This window comes from Micromys minutus (genome assembly GCF_963924665.1).
Source record: "Micromys minutus genome assembly, chromosome: 1".
In the NCBI taxonomy this organism is placed as follows: domain Eukaryota; kingdom Metazoa; phylum Chordata; class Mammalia; order Rodentia; family Muridae; genus Micromys; species Micromys minutus.
In genome coordinates, this window is record NC_137969.1 from 210,234,245 (window position 1) to 210,258,732 (window position 24,488).

Here is a 24,488-nt window from a genome sequence, read left to right on the forward strand (position 1 = left end):
GAGCACCCAGGGAAGCCAGGAAGGGCATCAGAGCGCCTGGAGCTGGAGCTGTGGAGCAGCTGTGCTCCTCTGGGTGCTGCACAATCTAGGGTCTTCCGTAAGAGCAGCAGTTGGTCTTACCTCTGATCCATGTCTCCCGACCCTTACTTATGTCATCAAAGCCTAACTGAACACTACGTATTTATTTATATATAACTAGGTTTCAAGGTTCTTCCTATGACCTCAGAAATAAGGAACTAGGCTATAGATTTTCATAATAATTATTGGAATAAATGAACTCCATTATAGTTTATATTATAGGAGAGAGGGTTGTATCCTATTTACATTTCAGTAGATGCTACCAAAGCATCTAACACGGTATCTCACATGTATGTAGTAGAGTCCTCATATATGTCTAAGTATAAAAACCTTTCAACATGAGCCATTTTCCTATAATTTGACATTCATTCACATTTAAAACAACATTAACAAAACCATGAAATTTTCAAATATCCTTTGGGTTTACCTTAAAAGTCAATTAAGTCCATTCAATTACTACATACAATAAATATTAAATCCCCAGATGGTGGATACACATTCTTTGACAGAATTGCAGAAGATAGGTGACAATGCATTTGATCCAATTTCTATTGCCTCTCTCACTCTTTCCTAAGATATTTCTGGGCAGTTGTAAAATGCTGTCAAGATTTTTCTTGAATATATACATATACATAATATTGATATATATTATATATATGAAAACATACTCATATCAATATATATTGGTATATAATGATATAATCATATATATCTTATATATCAATATATTTTATATATGTATATTATATATATTTCTAAAAAGATTAAATCTGGGGATTTATAATCTAACATTCATCCTTTTTAGAGTAAGAAACATGGAACTTTAACTTCACAACTTATCAACACAGTGTTCATATAAAACTTCTGAAATTTGTAAAAGAAATCTCTATTTTAAACTTACCAGGTATCAGGCCATATAGTAGCCCTGGGTATTGTGAACAATATAATAGTATTCTTAAAATAGGTATATTTCTAAATTTTAAGTGTGTTGTTTTGGCTTCATACGTTTTTATACTTTGTTCACAGGAACATAATCCTACTATTGCCCAAAATGTTTGCACTTAGTTTTTAAGCCAGATAAAATATTTAGATTAAAAAAAAGTTCATACTTTTTGATTTAAGTTACCAAATGTCTATAGATTATATATAAAACTGCATACCAGAAACAATACAAGGTTAAACCACTATTAAAAGAGAATGATTGGAATAAATATGTTTATATTTAAACTAGCCTTCTAGTGTTTCAAATTCACTTCACTTTTGTGAGGAAGATATTAAAATTAGTGTAACAGAATACATGTAATAATTTGATATAAACAAAAAAAAAAACTAAACTGTGGATTTAAAAGTAAGTATGTGCTAGAATCTAATTTAAATTTATTTTATTTAAATAAGGTTCAGGCTAACAACATAGTGCACCTTATTCCTATTCAACAAATGTATTTGAATCACTAAAAAAAGTTATTGCTATATGTTATTATGATATTCAAACAAGTGATGTAGAAAATACTCAGTTGGTTTTCTTAGCTCCTGTTAAGTGCTAGATTAGAAGAGCCTAAAAATTACTTGCAAGGCTTCACAATCTGTGCAAATATTTATAAAGCATGGTGTTCCTTTATGACTAAAGAAGATTTTACATAGTTTCATAGTATATTCTCAAATCTACAACTGGTAGTTTATGGAAGAACAAGAAAAACTAAATTGCCCGGCTATAGGTTTTTAGTCATACATGTATGCTAAGGGGTAAAGCTAGGCTTTCTATTACAAATGGCTTCTTAAAACAGTTACGATAATATGGCACTTAAGAATGCAGGATGAGTTTTTTCTTAGGAAGAAATATTCACTGATGTTATACATTATAAAAAGAGAGAAAAGGTGGGTTAAAAAGAAAAGAACATAAAGAGTGTGAAAACAAAATTACTGAATATGAAAATGTAAGTACCAGCATTGTAACAAACTACAGGTTAATGTTAAGACTAACATATTTACTAAGCCATGCGAAAATAAGTTAACTATTTCTTTTAAATAAGCTGTCAGCTGCTGTAACAGTATTGTTTTGAAAGATAGTTTTTTTAAACAAAGCAGAAACAAATTTAGAACCAGTTATTCAAGTAAACATCAAGTTCCAGTTTTCCTCAATAAGTTAAAAGTTACCTAAGAAATGAATGAAGTAATGCATGCCTGCCTAGCACGCTGTGTTCGGTGCATAATTTCTGTGCTGAAGGACATGTAATCTCTAGAACAAGAAGGGAGAAAAAAGCATCATCTCTAAGTCACCATTCAAAAACCATGGGAAGTATAACTCAAGCCATTCAGATGATTTTGGATGTTAACACTAAAGTCATCATTAACGTTTTCCATAAGCACAAGCAAATCAAGCCAGTAAAAATGAAAATGATTATCAAAGTATAGCATGCATCACACATTGAACACCCAAATAACATCAGTTACAGCTTTGTTATACATCCTACAGTTAGCACCATTTTTATATTTGAACACTGAAAACAAAATTAAGACTTTAAAAAAAACCCCTAAAATTAAGAATATTTCAAAGAAAACACTATGCATCAAGGGTGGTATTAAATACCCTTCAAATATATTTACATCAACTATCAGAAGCCTGCTGTGTAGCACTAAAGAACCAAAACAGACATGATTAGTTTTCTACCCCTGTTTACCAAAGCATAGATGAGGACTAAAGTTCAACCAACTCATATAGAAAAAGCATAAACAACAAATATGTAATGCATTAAAACAGGGCCTAAATATAATACTAAAAGCCATTTTTTTGCAACCTTACTATATTATTAGCCCTAAAATCATTTAGCAGAAAGAGTGCTCAGATGATTGACATGTTATTTATAATCCTTAAAAGTACCCGAAGTAAAAGCAGCCCTTTTTAAAAAACAAAAAATAAAAAAACATGTGAAGCATCTGAATTTACATCCATCACTACCCACATTTTGTTCAGTCATTCGATACACTCCAGAGTTCAAATTTCTCACATCCTAGTAAATCAAATATAGATAAAGAAAGAGCTTAAAATATTGAAAACAAAACTAAAAAGCAGCAAGGTTTCTCTACATGTAGGAACATAAGAACTTTCCCAGTCTCACTGGAGAAAAGTGCACAATTCAGTTGCTTAGGTCTTTCTTTTCAGTTTTCTCACTTGTTTAATTATTGATTCACTGTATAGTCAAGAGCAAACTATTAGTCAGTTCAAAGTACCCAACAAAACTGAGTCTTCATGCCACTTCAAGTTACAAGGAAAGCAGTGCAGCGAGCCTTCAGGTTCAGGACACTAGGCATTCTTTCCCGTGGGACACCTTGTGCGATTTCCACGAATTCGCACTTGTCAAAGTGCAGTTAATCCAAAATTGCAGCGACAGTATACCATGCCAGCTGAATCCAGCCATGTATCTGAGATAGGGTCGTATTTCTGTACTGTGTTCAGATAGGAAGACCCTGAGTGACCACCAACTACATAAAGGTAGTTATCGATTACTGCAGCACCAACGCCTAACACAGGTGGGAAGAAAAGAACAAACAGGTTAATTATGAAATATGCCGTCTTACAGAGAATAATTTATATTTTAATGCATTTTTCAAAACTCATTTCAACAATATCCTATAATTATACAAGCAATAGAACAATATAGGCTTACTAGGAAATAACAAAACAAAACCCCAACAAAACAAACAAAAACAAAGAAAGAAACAAACAAAAACAAAACCCCTTAATAAAGCTACATGAAAGCATTTTCAAAATATGCTTTTAGTTTTGACGCACAATTACTGTACGTGTTCACAAGGTACAGTCCAACATTGTAAAGTGGTCAGATCAGGGTTATTGTCCTTCATTCTTAAAGAATTTGGAAGAAAGCAGTATATTTATAATGTATATTTGTATCCTTTCTATAAAATGTTCATTTTGTCATGCCTTCAAATACATCGCACTATGTAACTTATGTCTTAAAAACCCTCTCATATATAGTTCTAAGACTAGTAAGTCTACTTACATTTTAAACATTCTCATTATTTTCATGGCTTTCCTTAGTGAGGGTCCCAAAGAAGCTATACTAATCACTTAAAGGGTTCCCTGTATTTTGTGCTTTTGATATCCCTTGGGTGCCTATGGTTCTGGAGTTCTTTCAATCATAATTTACATCTTTGTAAAAAACCCTAAAGCATCTCCATAATTTAAAACATGTCATTTGATGCCTTTTAAATAATTGTCACTTGAGTATGGGTTCAAAAATAACAATTTTCCCTTACATCTCACAATGTATTTGCTTTTTCTCCAGAAATCCTAAAATCCAACTCTTTTTTGACTGAACTACCATCTTTGCAAAGAAAAGAATATTTGATAGTGAACATAAAGATAGTGATATGTAAACCAAATAAAGCTGCCAGGAAGAGGGAGGCAGGGGAGATGGTGGGTTAGGGACACACAGTACTTTTAGACATCTTCAAGAATCTGAAGAGATCATTAGGTATGTGGCTGGTGTGGAAAAGCAGGGGAGAGAAACAGTAGGCATCAGACAGGGCCCAGGTGGAATACTGAAACACAGAAGTGTAGATTTGTAAAAGAACTCTACTAAGGAACACTAAGCAAAGAGCATAGAGCTATGTCCTCCAGTGAGAAAGGAAGTTTATAATGGCATTTCTAGCTTGGCATGGTGGTACACACCTTTCAGCCCAACCCTCTGGATACAGATGTTGGCGGCTCTCTATGACTTTGAGGCCAGCCTGTTGATCATGGCAAGTTACAGGGCAGGCACACACAGACTGCACTTTGAAGCTTGCTCGCTGGTACTATGGGTGGCAGCCATCTCAGTAGAGGTCTCACACTCATACAAGATAACAACAGTCCTAGATTCATCTGGTGGGAGCAGTTCAGAGAGTGGGGCCAGCACTTTCACATTGACAGGCTTAAATACACTAGATAAACTCTGATGGGGCCCAGATGAAAATAGTCTTTTGTAGTCTAAATTGTAAGGACTTTACAAAGAAAGAGTAACTTGTGTACTCAACCTAGAAAAGTGTGTGCGCATGGTATATGTATTTGTGCATGTGTGGTGTGTGTATTTGTGGTATATGGCACATATGAGTATGTGTGGTATATGTGTGTGCAGGCAAGCACATGTTTATGTGTGTATGTGATATGTGTATGTGTGTGTATGATGTGTGTGTGATGTGTATATGTGTAGTATATATGTGTGTTTTGTAGTATATGTGTATGCATGGTTATATGGTTTGTGTGTGGTGTATGTGGTGTATAGTTTATATGTGTTTTTGTGGTATGTGTATGTATGTGGCATGTGTGGTGTGGTGTGTGGGGTATATAGTGTATGTGGAACGTGTGTGGTATGCACATGGTGTATGTGGTTTGTGTGTAGTGTATGGTTATGTGGTGTGTGACATATGTGTGTGTAGTGTATTATGTATGGTGTGTGTATTGGTATGTGTATGGTACTAGTGTGTGTTTTCTCTGAAGAAAGATATACTGATAGTTTCTGTCTTTCCCTCCTTTCCTTTCTTCTGTTTCTTGCTCCTCTCTAGATTGTTTGCCTTTCCCTGCTATTTTTGTGTGTGTGTATGCTATATACATATATAGGTATGTGGCATACAAGGAGGCCAGAGGTTGATGTCAGATATCTTCATTGCTATACAGTTTTATATTTTGAGACATGTTTTCTCATTGAAGCTGGAGCTTGGTGATTTGGTTAGATATTGAGCCTCTGAAGTCCTTCTGTCTTGCCTTTCCAGTGCTAGGATTACAGGCATTCAATGCTGTGTCCACATTTCGTGTGTCTGTGTGTGTGTGTGTTAAAATAAATGTTATTTTTATATATGTTTCTCTCTGTGTCTATATGGGTGTCTGTGAAGGGCAGATGAGGGTGTTGGATACTCTGGAGCAGTGAGCTTACAGACAGTTGTAAGCTTTCTAACATTAGTGATGGGAACCAAATTCTAGTCCTCTGCACAATCAGCAAGTGCTTGTAACAGTTGATCAATCTCTCTGGCTCCATGAACCCAGTTTTTAACATGACTATGGGGATCCAAACCTGGAGCCTCACACTTCCTCACCAAGTGATTCACTCACTGAACCACCTCCACAGCCTTATCATTTCAATAGTAATCTGCTTTTCTTCCTTTTTACCTTCCTCCTTCTCAGTTTCTTCTTTCCCCAGAACTCCTTTTTATTACTTAAGTATTAATATCATTAGCTTCAGTAAATTTTAAATTTCTAATTTATCCTGAAGGTATCCTAGCTCCATTTTTTCTAACTTCCCTGATTAGTCAGCTATGTGTCCAACTGTTTTACACTAGATTTAAACTTTGATTTGTTCTTAAATTGTTTCAGTTGCTGCTGACTGCTATTTCTTCTTTGAGTGGTAATGAAATTATGATCCCAAGTAAAGGTTTCTAACTAAGAAATCTATTAAAACAACAACCAAAAGAGATATTTATTCCAACAAATGTGAAACTTACAACACAAAACATAGAAATATAAAAAGCAAGACAATAGGCCTACCTCCAAAGACTGTACTCCCTTGATAAGTGAATCCTAAGATATTAAGATGGTTGAAAGAATCTGATTTAGAAATGAGCAGTAAAGAAAGGATTCAAAGTCAAACTTTATAAACGGCCAGGGATCCCAAAGAGAACGCAAACAAACAAGTGAACAAGAAGGACACCAAGGCCTAAGGCAAAGAGAAATGTGGATAAGAAGAACAGATACTGAGGTCCTGAAAGAAAACAGATGAGAGACATTGGGCAGGAAATAGTTGGAGGAGAAAGCATCATATTATGCAGAGGAAAGAACATCACAGGGATAAGTTCAAGATCAATGAAATGGCAAGATGGCCACAGATTTCAAGTCCTCTAGGACATGATCAAGAGACCAAACTAAGTAACTTATGGGATAGGAAGAAGAGAGCCTGAGATACAAATTAAGAACAAAGAAAACCTTTTCATAAAATGAGAGCTGAAATTTCCCCAAATCTAAAGTGATAGAAGAAAAACTGAAATCATTTCCACTAAAAGCAGGAAATGAGATAATATACAATGAGATTCTAATTCAGGGCAATACCTAAATTCTCTAGTCAAAAAAGAGGGGGAGGAGGACAAGACAGAGGAATGAAAAGTGATACAGATAGCAAAGGAACTAGTTACTTGTTTTTTAAAAATTATATAATTCTGGATTTGAAGACCATAAAACTCTAGCCACCCAACCCACTGTGATGTTTTGACACTGCTTAGAATCCAAACCAAAGCCCAGACATCTGAATCCAAACCAGAATCCAATCTACCCACCCAGTTGTCTAAAAGCCACTTCACCCAAATCACTAGGACCAAATTAATTGCAGTGACCCAAAACCCCAGGACTGCAAGGCATCCTGCAACACAGATCTCAGGTAAGGCTTCCCAGTCCCATGTACCCACCTTCTGGACATTTACTCACAATTCAGTCTCCACACCAACACACAAAGATGCTTCACAAGCCTGCCTAGTGTTTGCAGCCTGAGCCCAAATACGAACTCACAGTCCAGCAGCATCCACCTCACTTGTTTCTATCTGAGAACAGGATGTCCTGAACCCCATCCCAATGAAGCATCGCATACTCCCATTGTGACACTGGCCCTGAGTGTCAACAAGGATCAACTGTAGAACATGGAGAACTCTCCTGGGACTTCCGGGTATTGGCAATGAGAATTTTCTAAGCTTTCAGGTTTGCTCCTAGGCGCAGACATTGTTACATCTATTCCTGGATAAGCTAAGACTATTTCTGATACTCTTCTCACGCCTCATTACAGTGGCCTCTGAACAACAAGCACCATTCAGCTGGTTCACACCCTGACAAATTGGGGCAATAGCAAAGAAAGATCCAAACATCCAGTCAACAAAGATGAGACCAGATATCCACACTAAAACCAACCAACTACCAACACCAACAAAACTATTCTACATGCCTAGGCAAAGAGCACAAGCAGTGTGTGTAATGAAGACAACATGCCTCTACAAATCAGCACTCCTAACTGTTCCCTGAAAAAAGAATCTTCGGTGATGTACAAGGATTTTAAATGGAAACTGTAAATATGTTTAAGGAATCTAAGCAGGATATAGAAAAAAATATCATAGTGAAGCCATAGAAAACACCTTCATAAAATAAACTATAGAAGAAAATTCCACAACTTACCGAAGAAATGCCTATCCAGGTACAAGAGAGCTACGGAGCACCAAGTAGAAAGACCAGAAAATAAACTCTTCTCCATGACATATTACAAGTGATACCAGAAAGAAAGGGATAAGCACACTTAAGAAGTCACAGAAAACAAATTATGGCAGGACATGTAATCAAATGAGATCTAAGAAAACACAACAGTACCAAATTAATGTACCTTTTAATAATAATTCTAAATATTAATGATCAAAATTCCCAATAAAATAAATTGTTTGGCAAACAAGCAAACAAACAAAACCTCCACACACATTTAGGTCAATGGGTACAATAGAGGACCTAGAAACAAACCCCCACAACTATAGCCACCTTGAAAAAGAAGCCAAAAACCCATGTTGGAAAAAAGATAGCCACTTCACCAAATGGTATTGTGACAATTATAAGTCTACTAGTAGAAGAATGATACTAAATGCCTGACTCTCACCCTATACAAAAACCCACTCAAAGTACATTAAAAAAGAACATTAATGTATGATCTAAAATTTTGAAACATCAAGAAGAAAATAAACAGAAAATTGCTCAAGTCAGTGATATGAGGAGGATTCCAGTGAAATAGCGGCCCATATTGCTGATGCCAAGAAGTGCTTGCTGACAGGAACCTAATATTGATATCTCTTGAGAGGCTTGGCCAGAGCTTTAGCAATACAGAGGTGGATGCTTGCAGCTAACCACTGGAGTGAGCACAGGAACCCCAATGAAGGAGTTAAGAGGAGGGACTGAAGGAGCAAAAGGGGTATAAGAAGAACAACAATATCAACCAACCAGACCCCCCAGAACTCCCAGAGACTAAATCACCAACCAAAGAGCACACATGGAGGACCCATGGCTCCAGCTGCACATGTAGCAGAGTATGGCCTTACTGGACATCAGTGGGAGAAGAGGCCCTTGGTCCTGTGAAGGCTTGATGCTTCAGTGTAGAGGACTGCCAGGGCGAAGAAGTGGGTGTGGGTCGGTGGGAGAGCACCCTCATAGAAGCAAGAGAGTGGTGGGATAGGGTGTTTTGGGAGGGGAAACCGGGAAGAAGGATAACATTTGAAATGTAAATAAACAAAATAACCAGTAAAAATGGGAAAAAAAAACAGAAAAACAAAATAAAACAAAAAGCCCTAGGCTATTTAATAAGAAACTAATATTCAGAATATATAAATGCCTCAAACAGAAATCCAAATAATCCAATCAATATATGAGTAAACAAACTAAACAGAGACCTCTCAAAAGGACAAATTGTAAGTCCATGAAAAAAAAAATGCCCAACAGTCCTTAGCTATCAAAGTAATGATGATCAGAAGTGTCTTGAGATTCCATTCTACCCCAGTGAGCATCTCTAATCTTCAAGGAAACAACAGTGCTAGAAAGGACACACAGAAGAGGAGCTGCTACAGCACTGGGAAGAGTGTGTATGGAATTCCCCGCAATGACAAAATCAAACTGCTCTAGCTGCTTACTGTAAGAGGCAGGAGTCAGGAGAAATGGATGAAAGATTACAGGTCAGTATGTAGCATAATAGCATGAAATGAGAAGAAACCCCACCTCAAAACAACTCTGTAAAATTCTTCTCTGACCTTCACATACATGAGGTATACCACACGGTGTACCTGCTGCTCTGTTTATCTCTGTCTCTGTCTCTCTCTCTCTCTCACACACAGGTACACAAGTAATTTCTTTCTAGTAAAATAATGTGCTTATTGTTAAGGTCCAAGGTGCTAGTATCATAAGAATATCACTATATAAAGCACAGCTCTGTATGCTGAGTGTAATGAGTTAACAGCTCAAAGACATAGTTCAACTGTAGAGTCTTTATATGCACAGGCCTGGGTTTCAATCCCCAGTATCACAAAACATAGAAAAGAATGAAGATAAAAATGTTACCTGTCCTGGGCTCTTTCATTGGTCTACACACAGTCCACTGATTTTGATGAGGGTCATATCTTTCAATGCTTGACAAATGTGAGACACCATTATGGCCACCTACCACGAAAATAAAGCCTAGCATAACTCCGACGCCAAAGTGAATCCTCTTATCAGCCATGGATGCAACCATCTCCCAGGAATCCTTACTTGGATCATAACGCTCCACACTGAAAGTATTTACATGAGGAAGAATTAGTTCATAGGGCATTTTTGTTACTTACTATTTCTGAAAAACTAAAGCCAACCACAGTTTTAAAATTAAACAGACTGATAAAATTAGTAATAATTTGTTCCAAATGTTTAGGTATCTGTGGATACAATATGAGGTATAAAAAGTTTACTTTGTGAACAGGATACAACAGCTGAATCTTATTCTTTTATACAGGTAGATATCCATGGGGGATTGCAGGGCCAATCCATGCATGTCACAATCCTTCATACAAAACAGTGGTGCAGCACAAAGAAACACGTCTTTATTAGATTGCTCACAATGAGTAAATCTTACCCCTAGAGATAAAAAGTCTTTAGAACAATTTTAAACAAAGGTTTAGAACTAGGATTCACAGTGCATATAGTAACTTGTAAACTTTACTTTTTCTTATCTGTATTTCTCCTTTATTCAATATATTACAGAATTAAAAAATCTCTCATTCTTATTCTAATAGAATGATGGCATGTCTACTATGACCAAAGAATAGCTGCTTCTTTAAAGTAATTTTTATGTATGCATGAATATGGATGTGAAAATTCCAAAAAAGACAACAAAGCCTCTTAAGATATGGCTCTTTCCTTCCATCATGGGGTCCAAAGACTGAGCAGTTTGCAAGACAAATAGTTGTACAGTAAGCACCTCTGCCCACTGAGCCATCTTACTGGCCCATGATGTTAATTTTTTAATGTTTTATACTGCGCTGGATTCTACTTCATTCCGTTAATCAGTGTGAGAAAAAAATCATGTACACGCGTAGATAAACACATAATCGCAGCATACAAAAATCTCAATTTGCCTTTTTACATTTCTAAGCTCTAAAATATGGTTTACTACATTAATTGAATATAAAATTTAATAAGGATTTGAACCTCAGTGATATAAAACATTACACTTAGGAACAGTCTAAATCCCCACATACCTGTCAATATTATTTAAGCATATCAGAAAGTCCATTTATGCATACAAATTTAAAACTCAGAAATTAATGTAAATTTTGCTTCTCGAAAAATCTACAATCATAAGCAATTCAATTACTGTCTTATGTAATATAGTAAATACCTGTTCATGTGAGCGGGACCATACCCTCCAATGGCATATATCATTCCATCCAGAACAGCTGCTGCAAAACAACTCCTTGTGGTTGTCATTGGGGCCACAGGTTGCCACTGCCTTATTTTGGGGATGTATTTTTCTACAGATTGCAAGTAAGACTGTCCATCATATCCACCGAGAGCATAAACTTCTCCTGCAAGTACTACTGCTCCAAGAGTGCTTCGGCTTTCATTCATTCTTTCGAGAGAAGTCCAGGTATTTGTATCAGGATTCCAACATTCCACTGAATTTTCATGTTTTCTGACAGTGACACCAGGACGCACGCTAGTTTCAATACCGCCTATAACAAAGACTTTTTGGTCTAATACACATATTCCGAATTCATAGCGGGGAATATTTAAGGGCGCCAGACCAATCCAAGAGTCATTCTGGGGAAAGTACATCTCCACACTAATGAATAAGCAGAGAAATAATAGATTAAAACCCTCAAATGGCCCATAAACAAGCATGTTTACTTGTGTTAATAATCAAGGTCAAGTAAATCAAAACCACAATAATCCAGGATGTACCTTCCTGTCTGCTGAAGTGCAGACAGGAAATAACCATTGGCAACAGTGTTGTGCAAACACGGAGACCCAAGCTAAACTGGTGCAAACTACTTTGGAAAACAATTTTATCTGAAAAGGCGGAGAATACATACCTTCACTTAGAAGTTTATTCTTAATGTGCCTCTTCTATTGAAAATCTACAATAGCCATTTTTTGAGTAGGCAACATATCCAAAAGTGTTCACTGGAGCACAAAACAATAGTTCATCAAAAAGAAAATGGCTAAATAGAGTAGTATTTAGCTGTATTGTATACATTTGCCCCATGACTAAGATATACTTAAATATGTGTCTAAGATAAATGCATCCACATAGGTAAGTACATGAGTAGATACATAAGTCCCATGTATAACTTCAAAAGTCTGGAAACAATACAAATGTATATCAAGCATCAGATGGATAAATGATGGTATTTCACATCACAGTGAAAATGAATTTTCCATATATGAACAAAATGCTAAATTCAAAACAATTCTGTATATTTTAATGTGTACCAGGTTCACAAATATAGAAAACTAATTCCAGGATCAGAAACACATGTAGTTATTACCTATGGACAAGGAAGAACAGATAGGGAGGTCAAGGTTGGATCTGGGTGCTGGTCACTCTACTACACCAACTTTTGTTTCATTTGTTATGATTCACTAAATTGTATATGTGAAGTCTGTTCACTCTGCATATGTGTAAAATTTTAATACTTAGAATTAAAACCATACTATATCCATATACTATAGTACTGAATGCTCATGAAAGTAAATGAAGTCCTCCCTCAGGTAGAGTAACAGATGAATCTCACAAACTTGGTGTCTGATGAGAAAGCACATCTCTGAAGAAATATATTTAAATAAACATGTTGAAAACCTTCATATCTTTGAGACACTTAATATATGAAAAGTTATAATCAAAAGCAAAACAATACAACACATAAAACAGATGATATGGGGTGGAGAGATGGCCCAGTGGTTAAGAGCACTGACTGCTCTTCCAGAGGTCCTGAGTTCAATTCCCAGCAAAATGGTGGCTCACAACCATTTGTTATGGGATCAGACACCCTCTTCTGGTATGTCTGAAAATAGCTACAGTGTACTCACATAAAGTAAATTAAAACAAACAAAACAAAACAAACAAACAAACAAAAACAACCGAGGATACTTCTTTCTGGAGCTTAAACCAGAAAGTGAATGCTAAAGGCAATGATGTGCTATAGGGGGAAGAGGTGAGGATTCAGGAGACATGTGGGATAACGGAAAAAGAAAAAGATTGCTTAAAGGAGTGGAAACCACTGCCTGACTATAATGAGGTAGGAGAAGTGATCTCAGAGATTTGGGCATGGGAGGAGGCAGTTCTACAGTTGCTTCTATTTTTCCAACAGGGTAAGGAACACACTGTCATGACCTGATGTTTCTAAGGAGTCCAAGGAAGTCAAAGATAGTGATGAACGAGATGTAGAGTGGTTGCTGGGGAGTGCTGAGGCCCACAGGAGACTAGGTACAATGGGTGTATTTCTCCAGCCACACTCTAGAGCTCAGAATAGCTACAGCATAAGTAGACATGTGGGTCTAACACAAAGGCTAAACATCCATGAAAGAATGGAGAGGCTAGGAAGCTATAGCTATGCTCTGGGGGATGATGGCAGTGAAAGCAAACCTCCTGGAGAGAAGGAGAATCATAGGAGTGTTTCCTAGGCTCCTCTCTGCTGCTGTAACTGAGTACATTACAAAGAGCAGCCATTTACTTCGCTCACAGTTCTGGAGGTTGGGAAGTTCAAGATTGCAGGCCTGCATCTAATGAGGGCCTTCTTGCTGCACACTGAAGGTGTAACATGGTGCAAAGAAAAGGGCCTGTCCCTTTATAACCAACCTACTTTCGACTCCCAAATGATGCCCTTAATCCATTTGAGTGATGCCATATGACACAACCCCTTCTTAAAGATCTGACTTCTCAATACTGTTGCATGGAAGACTAAATTTCTAACGCATGAATTGGGGAAGTTATATTCAAACTGCATTATATTTGTCCTTGGTCCCAAACTCATATCCCTCTCATGATGTAAAATATGATTATTATTTCTTCTCATTATTTACAAGCATTTCAACTCATTTCAGTAACAGAGTTCAAAGCACAGTGTTATAGAATATATTTAATCTCAATCCAGGTTTCAACCTGTATTTGTCTATTTATTTAGTTCCCAGATAAAAGACACACAACTTTTATTCTCTAAAATAAGCCTTTATCAGCACTAAAATTGGGCAGATATTTATCCTCTATGCTATTAAAATCTATTTTCTATCAGTAACACTGAGAATATGTTTCAACTGACCATTCAACTGACAGAGATTGCGTTAGGAATCTCTGGTGGGCCAAGCTGTAGCTGGGCCTGCTTAAACAACAGCTGGAATAGTCACTGTGCTATGCTGAATTGCTGTCCCCAAATTCCCGAAGTATCTTTGGTTTACAAGTCAGTGGAGTATGTCCTGAGCCTATGCCTAAAACTGCTGAGTCTTCTTAGAGCTATGGCCCTGTGGTAAAAAGAGTAACCACAAAGGTCACTGAAATGCTTTCAGGTGTCTCTTGATGAGAGCATCTGGCTTCCTCAGAATCAGCTGGTCTCTCTAGTCTGTGGAGTTGATGTTTTTAATATTTGAGAAACCAAGAGGCAATATGCAAGGATTTTTGTTCAATATATATTCATTTGGAATTGTGTCATGAAGTCAGTTATTTGGTTCATCCCAATATTCTATTCGTTCAAGCACGAGTCAAACAATCAACAAGGGTGATTATCACAGCAAATAATCTACTTGTAGCCCAATCTCAATAACAGTAGTTTTGAGCTATAAAGACTATAAAGAAAATGTAAAGTGAGATTTGTTTAAATGCTTAGAATATGTGAATTGCTATTGATGAAATATCAAATTTTCTATTGGGGAAAGAAAAGGGTTTGCCATATTTTTGGAAATAGCTAGAAAGAAATCAACAGTATTAAAAGAATGTATCAAGCATGAACATTTTCAGAAGTGACCTCTGAAAGGAAAGACAACAAAACAAAATAAAACAAAAACCCTCAAAATACATAGTTAGTGTTGAAAGGAGACTTGCACACAGAACTAAATCAAGGGCTGGCAAGCTACACAGCCATGGGCTAAAATTAAGGTCATCTACCTTTACAAATAAAGTTTTATTGAAACATCTATGCTTGAACATTCACATACTATCTAAGGATGCTCCCATCCCACAGGTGGAACTGAGTAGATGCAACAGAGACAAGAGGGTCCACAAGTCTGAAATATCTATTTGGCTCTTTACAGAAACACACTGGCAATCCCTCCTATAAAGTGTTAGAAAATTCTTTAAAAATTGTAAAAAACACAATGAAAAACATCTCACATGAAAGTTATTATTTATGGCAGTTCCTTGATATTCCTTTTAACCATTTTCATTCAAACCAACTGCTAGCCTCAGTCTGCCCTCATCACAGGTTCCTAGCTCTCTTCTTTAGCATCCTGTCATAAGGAAGAGGAGAGGGTGAAGAGAAAGACTAAAGGAAAGAGGAGAGGAAGAAGAGGAAGAGAAGTAGGACAAGAAGAAGGTAGGAATAGTAAAACAGAAGAAAAATTAGTGTATAACCAGGATAGACAAATGTACATACTTTGGGCAAGAAAAGAAATAATAATTGAATATCATAGAGAATGTATAAAAATATGATTAAATATCCTTCTAGAACTTTAGGAAATAAAAAGGAGAAAAAGAACACTGAAACGGCAAATAAAAGGAAAATAATTTTTTTTTTAAATACAGAAAATCATCACATTCAAAAAGTATAAAATCTGCCAGTATTACTCTAAGAAACCCTTCTATTTACCTATCCAAACAGGCAAAGAGTCCAGATTTTCCTCCTACTGCACACAGTACTTTGGGAGCACAGCGAGGTCGTGTCATCAAGACTGTCTGATGAGAGAGTCTATGTTCAGGCATGAAGTGGTACTTTAGGGCTTCATTCAGGAGATGTTTACAAGTACGATCATCACGGATAAGATGATTTGCTTCATAGAGCCTAGTGAGGAACTTAACACTCAGCAATGGTAATCGGACACTGTTCAGCAGCTGTGCTAAGTATTTCTGGCGTTCTTGTACATCATACTTGATCCAAGATTCTAATGCATAAAAAACTGTCTCTTCAGTAGCTACATTCAAGCAGTCATTGGAGACAATTTCGTCTAAGTCAGCATATGTAAGCTCAAAAAACTCTTCTGTCTGGCAAACAGATTCAAAATTCTGGCATATGAATTTAGTGGCTGCCAAATAAAGGTCATGACAACCATAAGTCTCTGCAAAACGGGAAATTCCAATACAATTACCAGGGTCAAGTTGACTTTCAAGAAATGCACAACATTCTTTAAGGACAAGTTTTATCTGGAGTAGGTTTGCTGCTGGCAGAAGAGATTCAACTGTATCCTGAGAAATGAAAACCGTCCCTGTATAGGCATACTCCACAATGGCCTGTAGCGCAGCTTCATCAATGCACTGAAACTCGACCTCACTGTTCTCTTTCTCAGAAAGGTTTCCAGTGAACATGGCTTTGAAGTATGGGCTGATGCTGGCAAGTACCACTTTATGAGCATGAATTTTAACATCACCTACTCGAAGAATGATGTCACAGAGTTCGTGATGCTGGCGAAGAAGATTCAATCCCTGCAGAAGTTGTTCAGAATGTAAGTGGGTTAAGTTAGCAAGCATGTAGGTCGGGGCTGTGTGGTCCATCTACAGAAAAATACAAGACACGAACAGTTACTTCAAAACAGCCATGCCAATGTAAGTCTGTGTCCCAAAGAGTACAAACCATACTTGTTTACTTGTTAATTTACTGTGTTTTAAATGCTCAACACGAGAACACGTGCTTCTTGAGCTAGAAGGAACTTAATGGTAACCTAACTCAATTTCTTTGTTACAAATATTAGAAAGTGGAAAACCAAAATGTTATATAGGTATCAAATCATAAGGAATATTAGATGGAAGTTTCATGCTTCATTATGTATTTTCATTAAAGACTCAGCTATCACTTTAATAAAATAAATATGCAGGAAAGAGTTGCTTAGAGCTGAACTAGTATTGAAACACTAGCTATTTGCTATTTTCTCAATAAAACCTCAATGAGATCAGTGGACAATGACTTTGTTAAGGTTCACTTTATCTACAACCTTTCCCTTTTCATCCTTCTTCCTCAATACAAATTTCAAGAGTCTAGGTCAACTTTAAATTTCTCTAAAAGTTTATTCCTTTCTATACAATTAATTAAATTATAAATGCAGATTTTTAAACCACTCTCCATTCTTATTTGTCTCATTGTTTAACAAGGAGAATATTCATACTAAAGAGTGAACAATGAACAATGCCAATGGAAAATAGAAAGTTTGAAAGGGAAGAGCGAGATATTTTATCAGAACGTATTTCTCCCAAACTAAACATTTACATACTAAGATATTTACAAAGACCTAGAAATGAGATCCTTTGCTAATACCAGTGCTATAGGACTGGATACTAGTCTCAAAAGCAAGACTAAATTTTATAAACATCTGAGAATCATCATCTTAGCTCCAGATAACACTCTAAAATTACTAATGACGTGATCTATGAGTACATAAAATGAACCACTAAGTCTAGTCTAAAAGAGTTAACAGTAATAAGGCACATTAGAGGCTTTCCTTCTCATGATGAGCTTAGTGTTTTATATCAGAAAAGTGTATTTTTATGTTTAATTAGAGATTTGTAAAGAATTTTAGATTTCTGAGAGCAAGTCTAAAATTATAATCTAGTTCCGGTAGCAAGTGTCCAGTGCACACAACTAAAAAAATGGAGTCTGAAGAAATAATTCTAGTGGTGTATTGTAGGAACAGACCATACTCTGTGGCTCTGTCCTTCCTTTATGTAGTGATAACAAAGGGCAGCAAAACCACTCAAGAACAAATTAATGATCCTAAAAGACCTGGCTTTTAACATAATATATTTTTTTAGTTTTTGGCTTTATCAAGACAGAGTTTTTCTGTGTAGCCCTGGCTGTCCTGGAACTTGTTCTGTAGACCAGGCTGGCCATGAACTCAGAGAAATCTGTTTGCCTCTGCCTCAAGTGCTGAGATTAAAAGCATGGGGTACCACTACCACTTGGCTAGCAGAATAATTTTAATAGATATAAAACATAAACATTCCAAAACATTGGAATGAGTGTAAAGGTGAGAAATATTCAATCTGTAGAATATGTTAAGGATTTAGAAATTTTAATGTCAGTTCTACTTTAATACTCTAAGCTGATGTGGGCTTAAGCTTTATTAATAGAACTATAATGCATGGAATGTCAGGAAGGTGACTTTCATTTTGTTCTGGAAATGTCGGTTCACCTCAGGTGTACCTCTTTTGGGCATCATCCTTTAAAGGGAATTGAAACACACCATAACACCCACTAAAGAGAACAATTCAGATCATGTTCACTGAGCAATAAGTGTGAGGGCTCTGAGTCTGGAGAAATGAAAAACCCAGTGTCCTGTGGCAAGCCACAGGATGAATGCTGTTTAATTACAGTAAGGGTGGATTGGAGGGTTAACGGAATATATATGAAATGCTTAAAACAGTGTCTAGCACTGAGGTCTTGGCAATCCTGTTAACTCTGAATTCATGATTTTGGTGTTTAGCTTTCTGTGTTGTGCTACCTCAGTATTGGATAAGAAATTCACTCTAGGGTCTATGGTACATGTGGTATAATGTATGATATAATCTGACTTGTAAATAATGTATACACACAATATATATGCATATATATTTATATAAAAGCACACACAGATGATACATATTACACAGATTTAGATAGGTATGGCAATATAATTTTAAGAGAGCACTAGAATCAGACTGCTCATGTTACAATATTGTCTAAATTATTTAATAGCTTTATGACACCATGAAGGTCATCTTAAAGTCTCATGTGTTCTCATGTGCTTAGCATAGTCAAAGCAGTATTTAAAAGGGGGATATCTTTCTGTGTGCTGGCATATACTACCCAACAATTAGATGCTACTTATCACCAGTATCAATATTGGCCTTAAGATAACAAGTTTTCCCACCTACAAGATTCACGTCTGAGTCAGCCAAAACAATGGAAGGACTCTTGCGTACTACTAAAAACAATTATAGGGAATAAAATTTACAAATCATATTTTTAATGTTCAACTAAAATAATTACAATTAAAACTGTAAACAGAGAAGATAAAGTAGAGAAGCCCAGAGGAAAGTGGAGCGAGAAAACAGGCTTTCAACTCTCCTGATGATTCTTACACTTGTGAAAACAGAGAATCAGGTCAACTCTTTCCAGCCTAAACATTGTAAATTTTACTTGTAACTTATTCAATATTCATAACTTTGACTATATTTGGTTCAGTTATTTGTACATAACTGTCTAAAAGTAACTCAAAGAAAGATTAATTTCTGATCTTTAAAACCCATGCTATCAAATAGTTTTACTGTTTTCATTTATCTCACCAACAACCTTGTGAAGAAGGGTGAGCAAGTATCATGGAAAAAGGGAAGAACAGGAACAAAATATGAACGAGAGCCAGAGACATCTGAATCAGGTCCATAGTTAGCCAAATGTACCAAACAGCTCTATGACCTTGGACACAGGGTAATTTAATATCTGTGTATATTAAATGTGGTATTAAGCCTGCACTCCAAGCACTTAGGTGGCTGAGGCAGGAGGATTTATGGTGAGTTCTAGACCAACCTGAATACAGGATGAAATCCAGGAAACGATTCTAAAAATGTAAGCCTATGAAGGACAAATGATAAATATACACCCATGTAGACACCCATATCACATAAACAGTACATCAGGGCAGTCAAACAGACCCAAGAGGAATCTAGGTAATAATAACTCCCTTTGTTGACCTGCTGAGTTGCCTCTACATGCTAGCCATATTTTTTTTTAAAAAACTTTTGTTAAAAATAGAACAAAAACCAAATTAGTACTATGTATCTATGAACTAAATAAGTCAATATTAAACAAACAGTATCAATGTCAAAATTTCAACAAGGCGGGCAATAGCACTGTACTTCATTTCTAGTTATCTTCATGTAGTACCAATACCCATAGTACGTGAAAAGAAGACTTCATAATTTTAGGTTGCTATAACCGAGATGATAAAGATTAGTATCTATCTATTTAATTGACTCCTAAGCTACAAAGAAGTGGTGATGAAATCAGCTGGGAGGCAATTAACTGTCATCATATAAATATAGATCACAGTTGCAGCATGTAAATAGGAAAAAAGAGCTGCATAAAAAAAATCCAATGTAACTTAACAAATCAGATTTGTATTGTAACTGCTGTCATTAAATTCTCTTTCCACAGTTTAGCTTTCCTTACAGTAGAATTCAACCAATTATGATATATATTTTTACCAGTATATAGCTATAGAATAAAGTGGCAAAATTGCATTTTGTCTGACAATTATTTTTATTATATGTAGAGAAACTAAAGTAAAATTAACTAACATGACTTCTTACATGTTGCGTTTGGAAATATGCAGCAGAAAGCAAAGGCTATATAGAGAGACCCTGTCTCAAGACACAATAACAATAAAACAAAAACTAAAAATTTCTTTACTTTATAAAAGCTGAGACACAACGAGCAAGATTCAGAACAGACTGAAATATATAATCAAATAATATATAAAATATAAAGATTAGTAGTGGAAAAATAATTATAAAATTATATAATTTATTTAAAAAATATTTATCTGATAGTTTTAGCATCCTTCCCTTTTTCACCAAACTTCTAAAAGCTCCAAACAAACAGATTGACTAATTTGAGTTTTATTTTCTTCCTCTGATCCTAAGATGTATACATTACAAAGGAAGAATACTGACCCTCTAGTGGTTGTTGAGAGGAACAGAGGAGTTAGCTCAGTAGTAGCTATGAAGTAGTAGCACAAGCAGGTAGCACACAACAGACTACAATTATTGGTTAACAGTAATAACATTTCACTTGCATTGTACTTAATTAATGACAATTTCTAATATTATAGGTTTTTATAGTTTAGAGGATTTATTTCCATTTCCAATATTTCAGAGATCCTATAAAACTTAGGTAAGAACACACAAAGATATAAAGTGATTCATCCAACAAATTCATTATTTCTGACTCTGGAAATAAAACATCTAGAACAACTGTGTTTACCCTACTTAAATACAGTTCAAAGAATGAAGGTAGGCAGCAAATACTTTCCTGTAATCTGCTTTGTTTAAATTGTTTTGAAATCATTAAAATTTGCTGCACTCAGATTTGCAATTTTTAGTATAACCTTAACTATTTCCTTTCAAATTTCTGAGGTTTACTTTTACAAAACAACAAAAAGTACATTCCTATTATCTTATTAATTTCTTTCTTTCTTTCTTTTTTTTTTTGCAAATGCCTTTATTCCCAGCACTTGGGAGGCAGAGGCAGGCAGATCTCTGAGTTTGAGACCAGCCTGGTTTACAAAGTGAGTCCCTGGAGGCTACACAGAGAAACTGTGTTGAAAAACCCAAAGAAGAGAGAACCCTGTTCTTTATCTAACTATATTATTACATATAAGTGCTTTTCTAGTAAATATAGAAAGGACTCCTAGACTTCAAAAATAAGATTAAGAGAAACTTATGTACTTTTAATAGATATAAATAAAATGTATTAAATAAGATTTACACTCTATAAGATTATCTTAAAAGGTAATAAGATATGTGACAGTGTAGTCTAATTTCCCCAACAGCCACAATGAAACAAATGCATTTTCAAGTTTTCTACAAGCCATAATGCAATAGACACATATAAATTACAATCTGTTACACGTATTGAACTACAGGGACCTGAGAAAAAGAAGGACTCATTTTGCTATGCTTGTAGAAAAAAAAAAAAAAAAAAAGGACAACTGCTTGATTTATAGATCCAAGTCTCTTCAGTAGTGTTCTTTATAGAGAAAAAGGAAAATTCTTATATATATGTCATAACCATAATGAAACATCATTCAAGACTTTCTAAGTTCCTTCTCTTGAAACTGATTACAACACAACCTCAGTCTGGTTACTAACTTGGCTTCCTAAGTTCTTAGATACATGAAGAGTTTGCTGGATTTTTCATTCTGAAAATACCAGTCACTAGGAAGAATCGCCTTCTATTCCAACATCCACTGGCATTCTAATGTGGACATTCTACTGCATACATCATTCTCCTGTTCCCTTTCAGGTGGATTGGGTTCCTGAAGTCTCAGCACATATGAAAAGAAGTATGCATTTAAGCTTTTTATGTTGGATATGGGAATCTGGCTAGTTGCCTCAGGTTCCTAGTAGAGTGTAGATGTGATTCAGAACCTTTCATATGTTAGGCAAGTGCTCTATCAGACCTACACCCAGCCTCCAGGCAGTCATTCTTTCTCACTGACAAGCATTATAATCATCTCTTGGTTTTCATTTCCGTCCTTACTCTCTCTAAAAATAGAAAAAGGGAGGGAACACTGGTGCTTTTGTAATTGTTTTTCTACTAAAATACATTTGCTTAACCAAACTCAGGTAGATCCACTTATACATCAAAATGATGAATGAAAGTTCATGGATGACACTCAGTGGCAGAACACTTCCCTAGCATGAAACAAGACAGAACAGCAGCAGCAAACCACAAAACAGAAGATAAAAGAAAATGAAGAAACTTCCAGGGCTTTAAACCAAAGCACAGGATACATGGTTATACAGCCTCGTTTAAATTAATATTCTTTTTCCAAAATAAAAGTAAACATATTGTAATTGTGCTGTAATTAAACCTCATAACTACAGTTTCAACTTACATCACTAGGAGTATTATTTATTGTTATAAAGCACTTTGACACGTGATCAATTATTCCAAGACTGCAAAAAGAATATAGCAGGGTATGGTGGCACAGGGCTTTAATCCTAGCATTTAGGAGGTAGAAGCAGGTGGTTCTGGAAATTGGAGGCCAGCCTGGTCTACAGGGGGAGTTCGCAACAGTCAGGACTACACAGGGAAGCCCTGCTTCAAGAGAAATGGGGGGGGAGAGAAAGAGAATGGGGGAGGGGAGGGGGAGGGGGAGGAGGGAGAGGAGGGGAAAGAGCGGGAGGAGGGAGAGGGGAGGGGGAGGAGGGGGAGGGGAGCATGAGCCCAGGGAGAGCTCTTGGTACTTCAAATTATAACTCAGTCTTTTCTCATTGAAAAGTAATTGCATAGTTTCTTTAAAGTCTTTCAAATAACAACAAATCTGTTTTCAAGCTTTGTTTGGTAGGGCACACTTGTAATTTGAACTGGCCAAGAGTTCAAGGCCAGCTTGGGCTACAAGCAGCAACTTAGCAATTATGTTTCAAAAACAGAAACAAAAGTTGCTCTTTCATACCCCTAAGCTGTTTGGCCTTACCCCAGATACTCTTAGTTGAATTTATTCTATTTATAGTGCCTTTTACAAAGAGAAAACATTCATCAGTTAACAAATTCACAGTTTGCTTAAAATAATGTCTATCAACCTAAATCCTCTGGGTAGAATTCTCTTAGGACTGTAATGCCAAGAACTTGCACCACAACTGAAATTGTCTAGCGATCTCTGTCTCCAGGAGACTGAAAGACTGCAGAGACTGGAGAATCCTAGGGGAGATTGGAGAGGTGGAGGTGGGGAGAAAGGAAAAGTCCCACAGAGGAGCTACATGATAAAGGCTTTAAACACTCCGTCTAATGCAAAAGGGGAAAACACTGATTCCACACATCTATAAGGAAACTGGGTGATGCGGACAAAGAAAAGTGACAGAAGCCTTCAACACTCCACAGCCAGAGGGTGAAAAGAGGAAAAGGAGGAATGGGAGAAGAGGGCGGGGCAAGGAAGGTCCCCCAAAACAAGTTTTTTGTTTTTTTTTTTTACTACTCAGTCTGTGTGCTTGGCCTCGGATGGGTTCTCTTGTATTACTAAGCAGTCTGCAAGAAGAAAGAATCTCACTCAGGATAGCAGTGAGTACAACGTTTGCAATGGTAACCAGTGCAGAACATGTCGTCTCTGCCTGCTCCGGTCCAGTCCTTTACCTCTCACTCGGGCTCATAGGGCACTAGGATAATACTCCGTCAAAGCCTGCACTACTGTATAATAGCAAAAGGAAAATACCTGAGTCCCAGGAATAACACCTGCAGCAACAGGAGGAGGAGCCACGGAAAACTGGAGCCCAGGATGGGATTCTCTCTTGATCCGGTCAAACCCCAACTCTTACGGGTGGGGCGGAAAATTCCGCCCCGGACAGAGTAGCGTCATTTCCGTTTTAGGCCCTGACCCCGCCTCTCCATTTCTGGCTATGTTCGGACTTCCTCTTCCAGGAATCTTATGC

At 36.5% G+C, this 24,488-nt stretch overlaps 1 protein-coding gene across 1 annotated transcript; it reads right to left on the bottom strand.

The window, feature by feature from the left end:
• Positions 1-3,433: 3,433 nt before the first annotated feature.
• On the bottom strand, positions 3,434-24,355 carry KLHL28 (kelch like family member 28; the record flags this gene model as incomplete). Its single annotated transcript, XM_080936559.1, has 5 exons — positions 24,272-24,355; positions 15,964-16,862; positions 11,505-11,948; positions 10,193-10,401; positions 3,434-3,597 (listed from the first exon to the last, which is right to left on the bottom strand). The coding sequence occupies exons 2-5, from the start codon at positions 16,860-16,862 to the stop codon at positions 3,434-3,436; spliced, it is 1,716 nt and encodes a 571-aa protein (XP_080792685.1). The 5' UTR covers positions 24,272-24,355.
• Between the last annotated feature and the right edge of the window lie 133 nt (positions 24,356-24,488).